The sequence below is a fragment of the Lissotriton vulgaris genome, chromosome 3_1, assembly GCF_964263255.1.
Source record: "Lissotriton vulgaris chromosome 3_1, aLisVul1.2, whole genome shotgun sequence".
Taxonomy (NCBI): domain Eukaryota; kingdom Metazoa; phylum Chordata; class Amphibia; order Caudata; family Salamandridae; genus Lissotriton; species Lissotriton vulgaris.
This window is the reverse complement of record NC_141689.1, coordinates 630,227,149-630,245,656: the sequence shown is the minus strand read 5'-3', so window position 1 is coordinate 630,245,656 and position 18,508 is coordinate 630,227,149. Positions and strand designations below refer to the sequence as shown.

General features: G+C 46.3%; 2 protein-coding genes and 1 pseudogene across 2 annotated transcripts in view; 1 reads left to right on the top strand and 2 right to left on the bottom strand.

Moving 5' to 3' along the window:
• Positions 1–13,113, bottom strand: part of SLF1 (SMC5/6 complex localization factor 1) — a 754,058-nt gene extending 740,945 nt beyond the window's left edge. The window contains exons 1-2 of the mRNA XM_086960920.1: positions 13,038–13,113; positions 11,794–11,927 (exon numbers count right to left, since the gene is read on the bottom strand). Of these exons, the coding sequence (XP_086817046.1) occupies positions 11,794–11,907 (114 nt within the window). The 5' untranslated portion in view covers positions 11,908–11,927; positions 13,038–13,113. The remainder of the gene's footprint in view (positions 1–11,793; positions 11,928–13,037) is intronic.
• A 635-nt stretch (positions 13,114–13,748) lies between these two features.
• KIAA0825 (KIAA0825 ortholog) overlaps positions 13,749–18,508 on the top strand; it is a 2,177,598-nt gene continuing 2,172,838 nt past the window's right edge. Inside the window, exon 1 of the mRNA XM_086960919.1 lies at positions 13,749–13,895. The gene's annotated coding sequence lies outside the window, so the exon portion shown is untranslated. The remainder of the gene's footprint in view (positions 13,896–18,508) is intronic.
• On the bottom strand, positions 15,509–17,799 carry LOC147726849 (E3 SUMO-protein ligase KIAA1586-like; annotated as a pseudogene).

The window sequence follows — 18,508 nt, the reverse complement described above, 5'->3', positions numbered from 1 at the left end:
GAAAGTCTATGGGGGTGGCCATCAGCAACGCAGGAGGGACAACGGAACCCGATCATCAAGGTCCACTGCCCCTCCACCCCCTAGAGGCCCATCTTCAGTGATAGTTCGATAAGAGGGGTATGTGGTAGTATGTTCTGTGCATTGTACTCGCAAGCAGTCGAGTGGTCAAGGAAGGTTCCCTGCTGAGGGTGCGTAGATGTTTAATGATGTTTTTCTTCGCATCTTGGGATGATAGTTCTGCGTGTTGTCCGTTTGGTCAACGCTGGGGGATTGTAGCCCATTTAGGTTTAAGATCACGTCTTGAGGAACCCGGGTGGGGTGGTTCATCTCTTGTCGGATGATCGTCCGGTAACCCCAGTAATGCCTTGGCTTCTGCCATCGAGTGTATTGAGCGGCACATGCCCTCCCAGTGGAATAGAAGTGCAAAAGGGTGGCCCCACTGATAGTGGATACCTTTGGTACGCAGCTTGACAGTGATGGGTTTGAAGTCGCTGAGTTTTTGGAGGGTCACAGGTGACAGATCCTGACAAAGTTGGATTGTGTGGCCTTGAAATTTAAGCTCTGTCTTGCCCCTGGCTGCTTGCATAATTGCATCTTTTTCCGTGAAAAATTGCACTCTGGTTAAGATGTCTGGACCATTATCTGCTCGTCCTGTCCTCGTTGCAACTCGGTGGGCCTGATCCAGGGCAGGTGGGGATGTGTCCTTGTTGCCTCGTACCGCCTGGAGTAGCTCCGCTGTAAAGGTCATGATATCCGTGCCTTCCACACCAGGTGGCACTCCTCATATACGGATGTTGTTGCGGCGGCTCCTATTTTCTAGGTCCTTCTGATTGGTTTGCAGCTCGATATGCTGATCCTCCAGTGCGTTTAATCGTTTCCACAGCATCTCCTGGTCTTCTGGTCTGGCGTTGACCGTTCGATCTAGGTAATCCACTCTGTCTCCGATTTCAGACACCTCTCTCCGTATGTCGTGTAGGCCCAATTTAAATTCTTCTTTAAGCGAGAAGATGTCAGTTCGTCTCTCTTGTAAAAAGCGGTCAATATACCCTTGAGTCATCGGTGCCGAGGCCTCAACCAAGTTGCTGCTTCTGGCTGTGGGGTCTTGCTCCATAGAGACATCACCAGATTGTCTTTGACTGCATTAGAGCGTGGCATAGCAAAGGGTAAAGCCACCAGGCAGTGAGATCCCCTGATGTACCTCACAATTGTGCAGGCCTGCGCAGGAGAAAACCACGCAGGGCACTCCTCTAACAGACCCCCACCACAGGTCCCACCACACGTTATCTCTATCCGCACAGGTTGGTTGGGCCTCCTTCAGGAAACCAGTCAGAGGGACTACCCCCGTCTCTGGTGTTCTGCCCAGAGACTCGGGCGCGTGTGGGAGGATGCTGCCAGTGGTTGCCACAAGATTCTGCTAGTTCTAGGGGAGTGGTAGGGTTTGCACGAGTGCTCCTGGCGGGGGCCACAGGCCTGGTACGTGTCATTCGCAGGGTGGGCAGATGCTGCCAGTGAAGGGACCTGCCAGCAGTTGGAATTTGCTTCTAAAGTTCTCTTCTGGCAGAGATCTCGTCTGCATACTCTCTCCACACGGCTCGCCTGTTGGGTCTCTGTGCTCTAGCTCTAGCATTGCAGGCCTGTCCCTTGGCTCTGCGGGCAACTTGGACCGAATCAGCAATTGCAGTTGTGCCCACTGCTCTCTGTGTTTCGCAACGCTCCACCTCGCAGGCCCCAATAAGCTGACTCCGAGTCTCACCACCACGAGCCCTCCACTATGGCCTCTGGGCTCTTGCTTCCCTCTGCGCGTGTTCGCACTCCCTGTGCCGTAGCAGATTGGGGGTCTGTTAGAGGAGTGCCTCCCGTCAGTGCCCTTTCCGTGTGTCAGGGCTAGGTAGACATGTCCCTGGGTTCAGCTGGCCAGCGTTGGCTCATGGTCTAACGCCTATGCCTGCCCCCGCTGTTGTCCCACACTTACTGGCTATGTAGTCGTGCCGCTCCGCTCCAGAAGGTGACATGGTGAGCTCCGCTTTCACGACCCAGGTGCTGATGCCACTCAGCTGGGCCACAGGATATGCCTCTGCGTCAGTGCAGTCCTGCACAGTCTCTTACGGTCCCCGTAGTGCCGATGTGAGCAGGCAGTCACGGGGAGGTCCTTGTTCAGGTTCAGTCAGATCCCACAATGATAGCAGTGCATCAGCTCCAGTGGGGAGGGATTTGGGCCCCCTGTTATCTCCATCTTCGGCCCCTGGGCCCTCGAACTTTGCAGTTGCCCCTAGTTATAATGGCGAGTGCTTGTGGGAGCGGGGGATGCAGCCCTGGGCAGCAGGGTCACTGGCTCCCCCAACGTCTGGCGGCTTCTGGAAAGTTACAGTAGCAGGAGGGGCTGCCCCCCCCGATTACAGAGACGGAGGTCCCCAGGTGTTAGAAATGGGTAGCTTGGTGCAAAGCGGGCGGGACAAACTCCAGAGGACATGTGTAAAGCATCTCCGCAGCACACACAGGCGTCACACCAGGCACACTACAAAAAGAGACTCCACACCAGGTTAGGTGAAAGAAAAACAGCATATGTATTATGCAGAACACGTTAGGATATTATCACAGGTATGAACACCGTGCCAACTGGCACCAGGTAACCATTTACAGTGGACTTTTTACACGACAGGGCCACTGCCAGCATCATCACACAGTTCAACGAATAAAGATAAAGTCCTCAGCAATAACTGGGTAGCAGCCAGTACCTACTGGCACATCCATGCACTTGGCAATATCCCAATAGTATTAGGCATGAATTACATTTGCCTGAGGCCTCTCAGTAGGCGTAAAAGCATTAGGCCTAAACCTGCGGCATAACTGCAATATCATTAGGCATAAATCATAATGGGTCAGACATAGGCCTAGATCACCATAGCCCGATATTGGCAGGCACATTAGCATTGGGCATACTCACATGACATTAGGCAAACTTGCATGAGGCGTCTCAATATGCTTAAAAACATATTATGCATAACCATTAGGCATGGAAACATAGGGGATACTCTCATCAGGTGTAGACCACCTTAGGCGGGGCATAAGCCACATCAGCTCAGGTACAGCACTGTATACAGGACACCAGCAATGCACGCACTAGGGGATAAAAACCTTCAGCATCTACCTTAGGCATCTAGACGCATTAAGCATCCGTTACATTGAGCATCAATCACAATCGCCCCCATTAGGCCGGAATCCTGAGCAACCCCACATTACCATGAAAACGCAAACACCCCATTAGGTATAAGAGCATTAGGGGAAAAATCTTATCACGAACCACAGGCCCATTATGCATAAAAACATTTATATAAGTCACATTGGCCTAAATCAGCACTACAAACCGGAGGGAAAAGCATTAGTTATCATCCTAGGTACAAATACATTATGCAACAATATTATGCAAGAAATCATATGGGGCAATAGGCCTCGCCAGCATAAACACAGTTTGCCCCAATCGGGGGCACAACACTCTGAAACTGGCCCCAGGCCAACAGGCCTCTCTCTGGGGCTCAAATGCCCTATATCCCGCAAAGTCAAGGCTGGCTGCAAAAAGAGCAAAAGCAAATTGTGCAAAGCACTGGGGCTGGGCAGGAGTGTCTCTCACTCCTCTCTCTCTTCTCCTGAGGAGTACAATGCCCCCCAATACGTTGGAGCTGCCAACTATCAACCAAGCAGACAGGGGGGGTATCCCACGTGCCCGGATCTCCCAGTAGCGCTTTAAAATCCCGGCACTGCAGACGTATGCTCCTCTTCTCCTGGGCACAGTTGTAGCGCCTTGGCAGCAACCAGAGCACAGTCAATGCGAATATGGCACTCTGGCAGCACCGCAATGCAGCACACCCGCAGGGGAATTGAAATGTAGAGCTTTGACAGCACCGCGCTGCAGGACCCACGCACCTTCTTCTCATGGGCAGGGGCTGGTGGCAGCGCTCACAAGGCGCTAGGCGCGGCAGGAAAATTCCTGGAGACTTGGATAGCGCTGCAGCCCTCACAAGTCGCTAGGCAGCAGGAAGTGTCCAGTCACTCCAAATATGGCACTCACCAGGCGCTAGGTGACTCACGGTTCCCGGGGTCCCACCCGTGGGAGTAGCGCCCACGCTCCTCACCTCCGTGGAGTGCAGGCAATCAAAGTATAGCACTCACGAGGCGCTAGGGCAGCAGAGCAGGCAGGCCAGGCTGGGCAAGATCAGCAGACAGTGGGCACTCATCAGTACAGGAAAGCAGCTCCTAGAGGCACTCCTCCTGACACAGAGGTCTTCACTCCAGCAAAGGTCCTCACTGGCCCTGTGGACAGCAGAGGGGTACAGATGGGCTCAGGGAGCCAGCACACAGTCCCATGCGACGGTACCTCCTGGCAGAGTGTCCCCTCTCATTCGGGTCCATGCTCAGTCTGAGCACATGGCATCTCTACTGCTCTACATATACACCCCTCCTCCCACCTACCAGAAGGAGCTGGATGCTTCTAGAAGGTCCCTGGCAGTTCCAGCCTCACTGTCACTGGGGGGAGTGTAGAGCACCTTGTCACTTCAAACACTAGACCGCTAACCCACCTCAGTCAGGCGGCACAAGCAGACAGAAATGTCGTCCATTTTTAAAGTGACATATTACAAAGGTGCATTTCTACAATGGTGAAAATGACTCTGCGCACGCCATTGCGCAACATGTATCACTGCATCTCGCACCACACATGGCCTATAGATTCCTCTACCATGGGGGAGATATAGGTGCGTACACCATGGTATTCACCTGTTACAACGCATTTTTTACAACGCACTACCACTACAACGCAGGCATTACAACGCATACCATTACAACGCATAGCGCTGGGGGGCGCTCTAGGATAAGAGGTAAGTTTAATTTACTATCCAACACCTTCCCTAGGGTCCACGGGGACTGGAGTTAGAATAGTAAATTATACTTACAACTATCCAGCACCCCAAAGCGCTATGCGTTGTAGTGGTATGCGTTGTGAATACCGCGTTGTAATGGTATGCGGAGTAAAAGTATGCGTTGTAACGTCATACATCCGTACACCATCGCACAGCATTTAACATTTGCATTTGAAATACATCCACATGACATGTTGATTCCCACAAAAGCGAAAAAATTCAGGGAAAAATGGCCATTTCAACACCAGGGATCCGCACGCCACACGTGGCATGCGGCAGGCTTTCCTCAGCGGTGTAGCGTGTCAGAGGCATGGCGGCCTCAGGAGACAAAATAAGGCTGGCCACGCATCGTACATGTCCCTGGGGGTCCGGCAGCACTGATCACCGCTGTTCGGGCTGCGGCGGGCTTAGATAGCAGTTACCAGGTGCTGGCTGAAATCGGGAGTGCCCAGGACTGATAACTTGTGCCCCTTAGCAGTAGGAAGCTTGTCGATGGGCCCCGGGAGGACGGAGAGCGAGAGAAGCACATCTCACTCCGTTGCTTGCTCTGACAAGCCATCCCAAAATAGAAAAACGCGAGTAAGGTGGGGAAGTTGTGCCCCCGTCCTGAAGAAGGAGCACCAGCTCCGAAACATGTTGACGCACACCAGAGGTACTGTCCATAATCACAACAGCTGATTACCTCAAACTGCACTTCTTTTACTAGTACTAGCCCGAGGTTGAATAAAATTGTTTTCTTTAACACCTACGAGCCAGGTACTTTTTAACCTTCACCACATCCCACCACTCACATTGTTCATAAAGTACCCTACCACTTCCACCACACGCACCACACATAGTCCATACTATAAGTGCTCCCACGTAGTCGTAGGTCGCAGCACGCCGCATCCCGTTAGAGGGGTGCGAAGGCCCCAATGATGAAGCATGACACCAAGGGGCCTGTTGGTGTGTGAGGGGTATTTTACAAAACATTGAATGTCCCCGCATCTGTGGTCGACATTCCCCCCCCCCGGTCCACAGTGAGTATTGCTGAGCAGGCCCGATCCCCCACAGATTACCAGTTGATGTTTAATCCAATGCATGTCGGACAAATGTATGAATTTATCCTGACAAGAAGGGCGTAAGGCGAGAAGGAGATCAGAAGAGAACTTGGTTGGATAAACTGCTACTCAGACCAGGGTTATCCATGGGTGAAATGGATTTATCTAGACAAGCTTCCCTTCCACAAACAAGATCAGTTGGTCCTTAGAAGGAAGGGAAGCGGACAGGGCTAACCTTGTTGGTCACGGAAAAAGGCAGCGATTTCTTGATAACCTTACTTTTTCTTCTGAAGGTAAATGCAACACAATTTTAGAGGAATGCGAAGGGAGTTGTTGGAGTGGCTTAAGGATAGGGGTAGATGTATTTTGACAACCTTTCTATGTGCTCCACAGACAGAGTGTTATCTTTTAAGATTAACCACTAAACCTCGAAACTTTATATAAATACTGCACATTGCATGAATGATTTGGTTTTTGAGGTGTTGCCAAGATTACAAAGGCAGATTGGTCAATAGCTAAATTGCCTCTAAGAGTGCATGTCTTTGAAGGCTATGTCCACTACTTTTAAACCCTCCCACCCCCTCTCCAGACCTTGGGTTATTATATTTTAGGGCCTGGTGCTTTTCTTTTGCAGGGCATGTTGCTTTTTTCGTGGGGTGGGCGACATTTTTTTCTGGGCCCGAGACTCCCTGTTCCTAGCTTAGCTTTTGCTTTTTTTGTTATCGGGCTCTGAAATTCTTGTTTGTTTTTGGCCCAGGGTGATTTCCCTAATGCCCAGTATCTTATTTCACTGGATCCAATAAGTATTGTTTCTGGTACCCGGGGTTTGAGTGTTTTTTCCAGTTCCTGATTGCTGGTCTTGGTTTCCCCTAGTCGGCAAGGGGCTCACGTCAGGCCTACTGCTACCTATTGCTTTGTTTTGTTAGTTTTGGCGCTTGGATGTCCTGTGTCTACAAGTTTCTGTCAGGAAAGAGAGCACGTTATTAACCGGAAATGCTATCTCTCTTTTAAAGCATCTCCAACGCATTTCTAATTTAGCAAAAGAGCTGTCTGAAGGTGTACTAAGTGAAGTGGGAGAAGAACTAGGCGACTGTTTTTTGTTTAGCATTCGGGGTCTAGCTTTTTTGGGTTTTCTTTATAAAGCCATGATTGAAGATCTAAGAATACCAGGGAAAATATCAAAAAGTACATATGATGGACAGAATGCTGAACCAAACAAACTTTGCCCCCAATCACAGATCTGGGTTAAATCCATCGTTTTTTTTGCATGCCACGCCATTCCAGTTTAGACCTGGCCATATGCAAATTAGTCTTGACCCTGCTCAATTACTGGGTCTAAACTAGGGTGGCATGGTGAGCAAAAGAATATTGGATTTAATCCAGATCCCCTGATTTTGGGTAAATGTATGATTTATTCAGCATTCCGTCCATCATTTGTTTGCGTAGCACAGGGAAAATATCAAAGCACAGTGAGCTGATAGGATCTCTGAACTTTCTGTTTTGATTCCTCCTCCTCTGCAAATACATGCTACTTCCAGTGGTTTACTGAAACAGCAGTCTTTGCTCTAGCTCTTTAGATTTAAAGGGTTAGGTCCTGTGGATTTATAACATAAGTTCATTTTGCCAGAGGGGAACACTTGTGATCCGATAGGTCAATATAGCTTGAACAAACCTTTTCCATGAACTATTTCACAGTGCTCACACTAGATTTCTTTGAGGCTAAATGGGGGAACCCTCATTATACTTTCAACTCATGTTGTGCATGCTGTGTCTCATGCATTTCATTTGTAATAGAAAGTAATTCTGTGTTTTATATATTCTAGTGTGGTGATTCCCAAATGTTTTAGAACTACAACCGACTATTTAGAAAAACAAACGCTTGCGATCCACCTAACTTCAATGGACAGGAGAAGGGACGATTTTTTTAATGTAACTAAATCATCTTGTGGTAGCTCAATGTCAATGACAAACAGTACATTTGGTGGCCACTAACTTTGCTCAGACATAGAGTTTTACTGATAAAACTATATAGTGCCCAAAAAAAAAAAATGTGCGGAAATTGGGTTTCTCTGAATATTTATCTACTGAGTGGTATTGTGATTAAATATTGACTGTTCTTACGAAATCATCCTCACATTTGCCAGGTGTCGGCAGCTCTGGTGTAATGTTTCAGCCCCCACTCCTCGCACAGGTCACACAAAAAAACATTAACAAAGCCAAATAGCAGGCTTGGGAGGTGGACCTGCAAGCCCTTACTGACGACTACTGGGCCGAGGCGCTGGCCATCCCTCGGTACGCCGCCATCTCCACCATATATAGGCTAGTTCAATTTAAGTACCATCATATGGTATACTACTCGCTTCTCCGTCTTTGGAAGATGGGGGCAACACAGTCCCCTGTCTGTCTCCGCTGTGATACGGACGAGGGGTCGTTCCTGAAAACTGTGTGGAGTTGCGGGACACTGCAGCCCTTCTGGTCGGGCGTTTTGTCTTCCTTGGGGCGTGTTCTGGTGTGGGATATCCTGTCGGACCCTAGATTGGCGCTCTTACATAGCACAGAAGACATCGGGGGCCACAAGTATAAACGCCACCTTTTTTTCTGGGTTTCACCTCGGCTAAGCGGGACACAGCCCAGCACTGGAAGGACACGTCCCGCCCTGTATAACCGCCAGGAAAAAGGCCCTGGACAGGTGCATGTCAGCTGAGATTGTAGTGTTTTAGGCGAGGGGGTGCCCACAGAAGTATGGGAAGATTTGGTCTTGGTGGGCTAAGTACAGGGGCATAGACCTGCCCTCAATGTCACAGACCGCCGCCCTTGATCCCATCGAATGACTGGTGGTGAATGATTTACCTATTTAATGTACCAATGTTCAAAAGATGTGGCTGGAAATTCTGTTGGCCTTTACATGCAATGTTCTTGCAGTATGCTTAGTGTGCATTAAGGGGGAGGGGGAATGGGTGTTTTTCCTGGTCTGATGTTCTGCAGACCCGCTTCCTCGAGGAGAACAACACCCTGGACTAGTCCCAATCCGGATTCCGCAGCAACCACAGCACCGAAACTGCCCTCATTGCCGCCACCGACGACCTCAGGACCCAGCTGGACAATGGAGAAACCGCTTCCCTCATCCTCCTGGACCTTTCGGCCGCCTTCGACACCGGATGCCACCACACCCTACGCACATGCCTCCACAGCGCAAGGATCCGCAACAAAGCCCTGGACTGGACCACCACCTTCCTCACCGGCAGAACCCAGAGTGTCCGCCTCCCTCCATTCCGATCTGAAGCAACCAAGATCTTCTGCGGCGTACCCCTAGGATCAACCCTCAGCCCGACACTCTTCAATGTCTACATGGCACAGATCGCCAACATAGCCCGATCGCACAACCTCAACATCATTTCATACATCGACGACACCCAGCTGATCCTCTTCCTCACTAAGGCCCCCAACACCGCTAAAACCAACCTCCATGTAGGAATGAAAGCTGTCGCCGAATGGATGAAGAACAGCCGCCTGAAACTGAACTTGGACAGGACGGAGGTCCTCATCCACGGCTCCACCCCCTTCGCCTGGGACGACTCCTGATGGCCGGCAACACTTGGAGCTGCACTGACACCCACCGATCATACATGCAACCTGGGGTCCATGCTAGACTCATCACTATCAATGACCCAGCAAGTCAACGCCGTCTCCTCCTCCTGCTGCTTCAACACCCTCCGCATGTTCTGCAAGATCTACAGATGGTGCCCCACCGGAACCAGAAGGACGGTCACGCAGACCTTCGTCAGCAGGAGACTGGACTACGGCAACACCCTCTATGCGGGAACCACAGCCAAACTTCAGAAACTACTACAACGCATACAGAACGCCTCTGCACGCCTCATCCTCGACATCCCCACCACAGCCACATCACAGCCCACCTGAGAGACCTGCACCTGCTCCCTGTCAACAAAAAGATCACATTCACGCTCCTCACCCACGCTCACAAGGCACTCCACAACACCGGACCAGCATACCTCAACGAATGACTCACCTTCTACACCCCGAACGGCCAGCTTCGCTCCGCTGACCTCGTCCTCACCACCGTTCCACGCACCCGCAAAACGACCACCGGTGGCAGATCATTCTCCCACCTCGCCGCCAAGACATGGAACACCCTCCCCAGCCACCTGCAGCAGACCCAGGACCTGCTGACCTTCAGGAGACTTCTCAAGACCTGGCTGTTCGAGCAGTAGCAGCACCCCCCCACACCCCCCCCAGCGTCTTGAGACCCTCATGGGTGAGTAGTGCGATTTACAAATGTTTGATTGTTTTTCCTGTTCTGATGTTCTGAAGACTGTAGGGGAGGGGTTATACAATCCCCAGAGACATTCTCTAATGCATTTCATGTGTGCTTTGTTTGCTGGGCTTTGCCCCTCCGGTATGATGAAAACTCAATAAAATCTGTTGTAAAAAAAAAAAAGCCAAATAGCTATCACATACCACGAGAGCTATTTGGCTTTGTCAATGTTCATTTAAACAGAATGCACAGTACCACTGGCGTAACCAAACTTGAGGGGGGCCCCCTGCAAGGTACGTGGAGGGGCCCCCTCTGGACTCAATCTGGAGCTCTCCGGCTAGAGTACTCTGCTAAGGGGGGCCCTCTGGAGCTAGGGGGGCGCCCTGCACTGCAGGGGCTGCGAGGGCCTGTGTTACGCCCCTGCACAGTACACGAGCTGCTGTGCAACATGTCTTAATGAAAAACAAAGTGCTATGACACGGTCAACTCTGTGCCGTACTGTTTTTTACTTTACTTTAAGCCGTATTTCACAGCAGCCCGCAGTGCTGTGCAACATGTCTAAATAAACATTGACGAAGCCAACAGATCTTGCATAGGTGAAATCTATCGGCTCTGCCAATTCTCGTTTTTAATGGGAGATGCCCTTCATGCACTCCCAGGCACACACATTTATTTTTCTAACCGGGGATTGCTCCCATATTTTTCCTTTTGCCCTCACCCCCTAACCTCATACAATTCTCTTCCTTCAACTGCTGTGCTGTTTAATGCTGAAATGGAGTGAAGACAGTAAAATATCTGGCGGCCAGTGCTTTAAATAAAATATAGAAGTGCGGTCACTCACTATTTAGATCACCTGTTTGCTCCATTAAATGTATTGCAGCAGTGCTGAGAAGTTTGGCTACTCTCCCTTTCAAGTTAAAGAAATACAGGTAGTCAGTACCAGACACTACCTGTACACGTATGGAAGGTCGCATACCCTTCCCGCCATCTCTGCAAGATGATTTAATCTAATGTTATCTTATTCCTTGAATTACCATAATTTGCTATAAAGAGACGAGTGGCAATAAAATACAGGTTTTCTTTTTATTTTATATTAACAGATTATTATGCAAAAAATATTTATTAAAACGTCCTCACCTTTTCTCGTGGCTACAAACGTGAGGAACACTCCCCCACACACGTTTGCATTATTATGAGGAGAATCGGTGTAAATACTTCTTACATACCCTGCTGTCATGCCACTTTCTCTGGCAAGCATAATGTAGTTAATAAATTAAAATAATCAGCTGTATTGTTTTTTTGCTTATTCTTCTATAGATCAAAAACATAAAAGGAACTTTTTCATATCATAAAGAGATTCAGATGCATTCATAATGGCTCCATGACTAAAATCAAAATTCGTATTTTTCAGAAATAAATGGCTTCCGTGCATTGGGACTCTTCGAGTCCTGACACCAGAAACTGCACTATACAATGTCCCTACATGTTTTGAATGTTTGGTCTCACTTGAATATAATTCCATAACAATCTCTTTCAAAAACAGAATTTGAAATTATTCACTCACCTCAGTGTCAATGAAAGTGCAGTCAAGTTTAAATAGTAATTTAACTAGTGCATCCTTTTCTTTGCTCTTGAAACCGGTCATCTGAATTATTGGCTTCTGACCTTGCTCCTCCATCTCAAAGAAAATGTATTTACCTGCAAAATCATAAAAATAAATGAACAGTAACAAAATTAAATAATATAAGAACACATATTGGCTATAGTCTGTAGGCCAAATAACAGTATCGATTGTTAAGTATAATCACTGTAATCAAAACAGAGTACTTTGTAGAATGGCATCAACAGATTATCGCTACACTTCAGTGAGAAAAGCATGTAGGGGCTGCCGATCAATATTCAGGGCAAATACCTCCAGCTTCTCTGCATCAGTGAGCTTGTTTGGGTGCGCCAGAACAAACTAATTTGAACACACAAAGCGGATATCCGGACTAAATCGGAGCAAAGAGCTTGGGTAGGTTGCTGGTTTTGACAATGAGGTTTAAAAAAAGCTGTAGGAACCGAGCAGGTTCTCCAGATACGCGCATTACAAGTACCAGAGCTATTTCTAATGGATCGATGTTAGCAAACGAAGGTTTTTGTGGCAAGAGTCTACTCGTGAGAGTGTCTACAAAAGGTGGCAAAGAAAACCACGTTGCTTTGGAGATTCACAAAGGCTACTACTCCGCAGTGGCATTATTGAATGTGGTACGTGATGCACACGATTTGGGAACCTGAAAAACATCATGGGTCAGTGAATAACTCAGAGAAGGAAATGAATTGGGTTACTCGGCCATTTCTTCTTATATCATATTAGATGGAAATGAATTGAACTAACAATATGATAACAAAACTAACAATCCGCATGTGTTCAATAAGTACTTCATAAAATCATTCATGTCTAGCACCACTGTACCTAAAAGCACAATAGTTGTACAGGCCTTTTATTCTGCAAACAGCATTAGCCAAAATTCACAGCTTAAGCGATAGCGGGTTTTGTTTGCTTAATCTAAATATCTTTCTTTACGATGCTCTTTTGGCAGCGAGTGGCTGTGGGCACGAATGGCAAACTAACCATTTGCTGGAAAAGGGGAAAAAGAACACACAACGGTGTAGCATGGGTGTCCATATGTTCGTGCTGATTGTATACTCTGTATGGGGCTGCTCTCACTTGGAGCACGGTGCCACTGGCACCACTCTGTGCCTGCGATGAAATGGCAGGAGCCTCCGGCTATAAAACTACAAGCTACCCAACTCCCTGTCTCATACCTCTGCAGCTTCTCTACTCATCCAAGTCCCGCCACATAGTTTGAGCTGCCATCCGGACCCTACCAAGTCACCCTTTGAGGTGGCATTATGGGCTCCGACAGCAAACTGGAAAAAAGGCTGGCCTGGAGTAGACAAACAAAACGCACAAAGCAACGAATATGGAAGAATGCACCATGAGGATGGGGACTGTACCTAATTCGGATAGTGGTTCTAATTAAAACTGTATATTTGGCACGTATATTCCCTCTACCGAAATGGATTATCCTATCTCGGGAAGTACACAAACCACAATTTTAGAAATAGAAAATGGACTTTAACTGTTCGCGACACAAGTGTCTTCGGAACTTTTCATTACACGGAGTCTTGGTTAATGGGAGAGGTAATAATGAAACGGTAAATAGCTAAGTCTGATAAAAAAACAAGAAATGTGTAGTTCAATAAATGAAATGTATTTTCAAAGTAACAGACCCAGTGAAATATACATGATTGAGATTATAATAATTTGCCTGCGTACGTGTGTATAGTTTGTCATTTGAAACCTACGACTTTCTAAATGTATTGGCATCTAAATTCCACGTCGCGAATGCTTCAGCAGAACTGCGGTTAATTGTCTCCAGTTCCAAGGTGGCTGCCACCTTCACGCTTATAACGCAAAGACTCCTGTTTTATAATGAAAATGAACATCGGATCACTTTCCGGAAGTGGTAGACTGCTTCCGGTTGGTTGTCATTGACGCCGTGCATAGTTGGTAAACAGAGGGAATGGAACACGGGTGCCGTGAAGGGACGGGATTGGTTGCAGAGGACCGGTACGTGTGCGCACAGCCGCGCACTCTTGTGACCTGCTGGCGCGCCTCCGGTAAGTGTTTAATAGTTGGCCAATCGGCAGTTTGGCTAAAGCAAAACTTTGTGCGAGGTGAGTGAGCTCGAGCTACATAACCTCTCACTCGCCTCAGCAAATTGCACGTGTGAAGCAGCTTATGCTTTAATTGTAAGGTCATATTAGACATATCGCTCGTATTATTTACTGTATTGCCTCTCTTCTATTGTAAATTGGCGTTTATTAAAATATTGGCCTCGAAAACGGAAGCTGCTGTGCTCGCATCTGCATCATCAGTTGCTGTAAAATATTGTTATAATTCGTACTGTATTTACATTTTTGCATACCTGCAAGCTAATTGATCATGGCATATAAAATAACACAAAACGATTGTCGGTGACTGAAGTCAAAATGCCCTTGCGAAAAAACTTTTAAGAGTATCCCGCGCGAATTAAAAAAAGAGTCAACCTCCTTCAGTTTTGCAATTTAGTACCAAATGTAATGCACGTTATCATTACCGAACACGGTGATGGTTTATGCGTGTTTAGGATTTTGTTCAGGTCGATCCCAAGTAGTGTATAAATGACCACCGAACAAGGGTTTTAGTTTAGCGATATGATGCAGGAATGTTTGTAGTGAGACAGAATATTAGTGGATAGTGCTCGTTTTATTCGTTGGAGAAGAAAGCAAGATTTAGTTGGCTGCAACAAAATCCTAATATAAAAATTGATTTCCAGCATGTTTGCAGATTTCTGTGTAAGCAGAAAATCACTAGCTGCTGTCCTTATAAGTAGCTCCTAGAGGTGTGCCAAATTATTTAAACTTTCATTGCGTAATTACGCATAATGTCAAGAAAATTACACAAATTCACACGAAAATATGCAAAACTGACATAGTTGAGCGGGTTCTGTCTGCTCGGATTGTTTCTTTGTGCTAATTCTAAATTCTTTAAGCAAACAGCAGGTAATTACGCAATCTGGCAAAATAGTGCAATTTCAGGAATTTCACATAACAAGTGTAACACAAAATTTCACAGTTTTACGACCGAACATTGCAGGAAAATACTTTGCATGCATTAAGCATGCATTTTTTACCCCACATTTTTAGGTCTTTCCTGGCGTCCGCAGCGCGTGTGCGCTGTTTTGTAATCAACACACTTTTTGGAAAAACTATAAGCCCCGCTCTTAGTTTTAATTGGCTCGCGTCATCGTTTATGTTAAACGCTGGCGTGTGATTGAAACCTGGGCTTTGGGGTGATCCAGCGCCCGTCCCTATAGAAATTCTGTCTCATCAACTCTACCCAACACCATAATACTCACCATTAATCTTAATCTCTCACAAGGCCCATAAGAAACCGAGACAGATATTAGGCAACTGAATCATGCAGTGGTCGAAGTGGGGACAAAAAAGTAGGGGAACTGTGGGCGGAGACTCAGGGGGCGGGAATAAGCAGAGGATTGGATTAGTGGGCGGAGTTGGAGGTGTGGCTAAAAATAGCAAAACATACCAATTTTTTGTGCATTTGACATTTCACTGACCAGTTACAGCTTATAACGTTATTTAATTCAAACAATCGATACACATGTTTATTTGAGGTTTAATATATAAGTTGTTTATATTTAATTCATTTACAATGTGGGACATGTTTCCAATCACAGAATATTCCAAATACGCTTATAAGTGGAATCATAAGCCATTTGTCTCCGAGCCATGCAGTTTCTTTCGTTGGCACTTCTCCTCCCTTTTTCTAACCATTTCTGAACATAAAATGCAGGTTTAAATTCTATGACAGGAGGCCCCACGATGTTTATGAACATTATAGAAGACAGACGATTTATTGATATTCTGTTCCGCAGTGGTGTGAGCACATCGTTCATTACACTAAAGCCCCGTTCACATTCAGCAGTTGAGGTACAAAAGGTGTTTATAATGTGCACTAATGGTTTCAGGCTTTCAGGGATGCAATTTTTATTTTGTTTGTACTCTCTGAAACCAAGGATGTAATGCCTAGTATCAAATACATGCAACTTGCTACAAAGGTTTTGTAATTCTCCCTCACCGTATAAGATGTCTACTGGATCTGGCCAATAAACTGGTTGTAGGAGTTTCATTCTGTGTACTAACTCTTTGTATTCGATTTGTTCATTGTTTGTGGTTGTGCATCTCGAAACATTTGATGCATTAGACATTGTCATCCTTTTTCGCAGGTTATTTGCTAAGCTCCGAAAGAACTGTGCCCTATTGATGCTAACACAGCCTTTGTTCTGTTGCAGTCCTACACCATCAAACTGCATCCGTTCAGCAGCATTTAATGCAGTTGTAGCAAAGGGCCCAGGTGCATCAGCCATTGATTCAAACACTAAAATCTGCATCTGTATTGAGCGATCGGCCTCATATATGGTCATATCACGCCGCTGCAGCCTTCTGGATAGGTCACCCAATTCTGTGAGAGCATCATATAATATGCCCATATTTTCAACAAACACCAGGGAGGTTAATAAACGGTTTAAACCTGCATATTTCCGCTGCTCAATGTCACTCCTCGTTGAGTCTTTGGAAGATTCCATGAAATGTTTACTAAGTGCTCTGTAGTTATTCCAAACAGCTCTCACAGATCTTTCACTTGAGGACACCCAACGTACATCTAGCACCTTTCCAATTGCCAGAAGTCTTACTTCTACCTCCAGAGCACATTCCCCAAGCTCTCTCTGATTTTTCGGAGAGGCATGGTAGGTGGTATAAAGTTTATCAAAAAAAACTTTGAGCTGATTAATGCCTGTGACTTCTTTACAAACATCACCCACGGCAAGCTCCAGCTTGTGGTTAGCACAGTGCCATACACTCAACTGTGGATATTTCAGTTTCAGAAGAGTTGCCACACCGGATTTTCTACCTATCATGTTGGAAGCCCCATCTGTTACAAGCTGAACCAAATGCATTTTTAAATACTCATCAGTAAAACCATGTCTCTGTAAGCATGCAAGTAAGGTATCTAAGATTATATCTGCTGCTGTGCTTGGCAGCTCAACAAGGTCTAAGAAAAAGGTCAGTGGCTCATCGTGTTTATCAATACACGCTCTTACACAGATAATTAGTGTGGTCAATTTACTAACTGTGGTAGATTCATCTATCATGAGGCTTATTTTTGATTCATTCTGCAAGATACAATCAATCAGCCTTGACCTCATTGTAGCAGCAATATGGTCTATTATGTCAGTACAGCTGTGATCTGAATGCAAGACTCTGCCCAAGTCTGCACCATTCATCTTTTGAACATCAATATCCAACGGCATATCAGAAAAAGGGCGCTCATGTTTGCCTATTTTATATGCAGTTCTGAATACACGGCATGTCTCTTCCTGTACTTTCATTTGAATTTTCAAATTGTACTGTGGAATACTTTCACGGGCCCTCTGCTCTAAAATAGCTAATGCCTTAAGATGACAGAAGCTATTCTTATGACGAAATATTTTTTTTCGCAGAGAAATTTGCTGCTTGTCTTTAGAAGGCCATATGGAATGACCAAGCAATCTACCCATTCCATGGGAAAATGCACACCTTGACTTGTTTCTGTTTTAAGATTTACCTTCTTGCACACTTTACATCCAAGCTTGCCTTTGGAAAATAAGAGCCATGGATACTCTGTACGTTTCATTTCGAGTTGTTCAGTAGACCAGCAGGCTGGGTGATCAATTTGATCCATACTCTCCACCATATTTCCTTGGAGGAGTATGTGACTGTCGTTAGTGCCACAGCCATCTATCAATACTTCGTCTTCAGAATCGACTCTTCTCCTCTTCTCGGGCATCCTGATACTTTCACTTGTTTGCCTTTCAAAACCCTGATTTGCATTTGCCATTGGTCCTTCCGATCTGGAGCCTGGGGACTTCTGTGTTTCGCGAGATGTGACTGGAGCATTTTTCTTCTGCAGCCACTGAAGCATCTGCATAAATAATTGTGTAAATGCATACATTTTAAAAGAAGCACTGTACCAAAACTCATGATTTATTTTAAATGCTGGATGTCGGTACGAATTGGGATTTCCCATAAGACAATTTAAGAAAGAGTCCTTTTCATTTCTTAATTCCACGGTAAGAACTATATTGAATATTAGCCGTTTGACAATGAAAACCAATATTTTTACATGTATTTATGCAATGGAATAATGGGGGAATTAAATGCTACTTTGTATCAATGAGCAGGTCCCAATAAATGTGAGGGAGTACATTGGATTGTCTCAGAACCTGGCTGAGGGTCTTTACCTCTTTAAAACTTGATGTTGAATTGAAGATAGTCGAATACTGCGAAGCTTCTGGGTAAGCAGCAATTTATGTGGAAGGCGGAAGAGATTTAGGAAGCACCCCTACTTCCGAGATTCTGTGACAACTGTGCTTTGCGGCCTATGCAGTGACAGTGGTTTGCCTTCGATCTAGCAGTAAACCTGATCCCTCTCTGGCCTTGCAGTGCCGTGGTTTGATGATGACCCGTCTTTCTGGTTTGAGAACAGAAACACCCTGCTCCGGTTTCTGGTGTCTGTAACCGCACGATCTGAGAAATCTTTCAAATAAAGAAGGGAATGGTAAATAAAAGTTAACATGCTTTTGCTAGAAAATACTGATCATTTTGCACTGGTATCTACAGAATAGGAACTG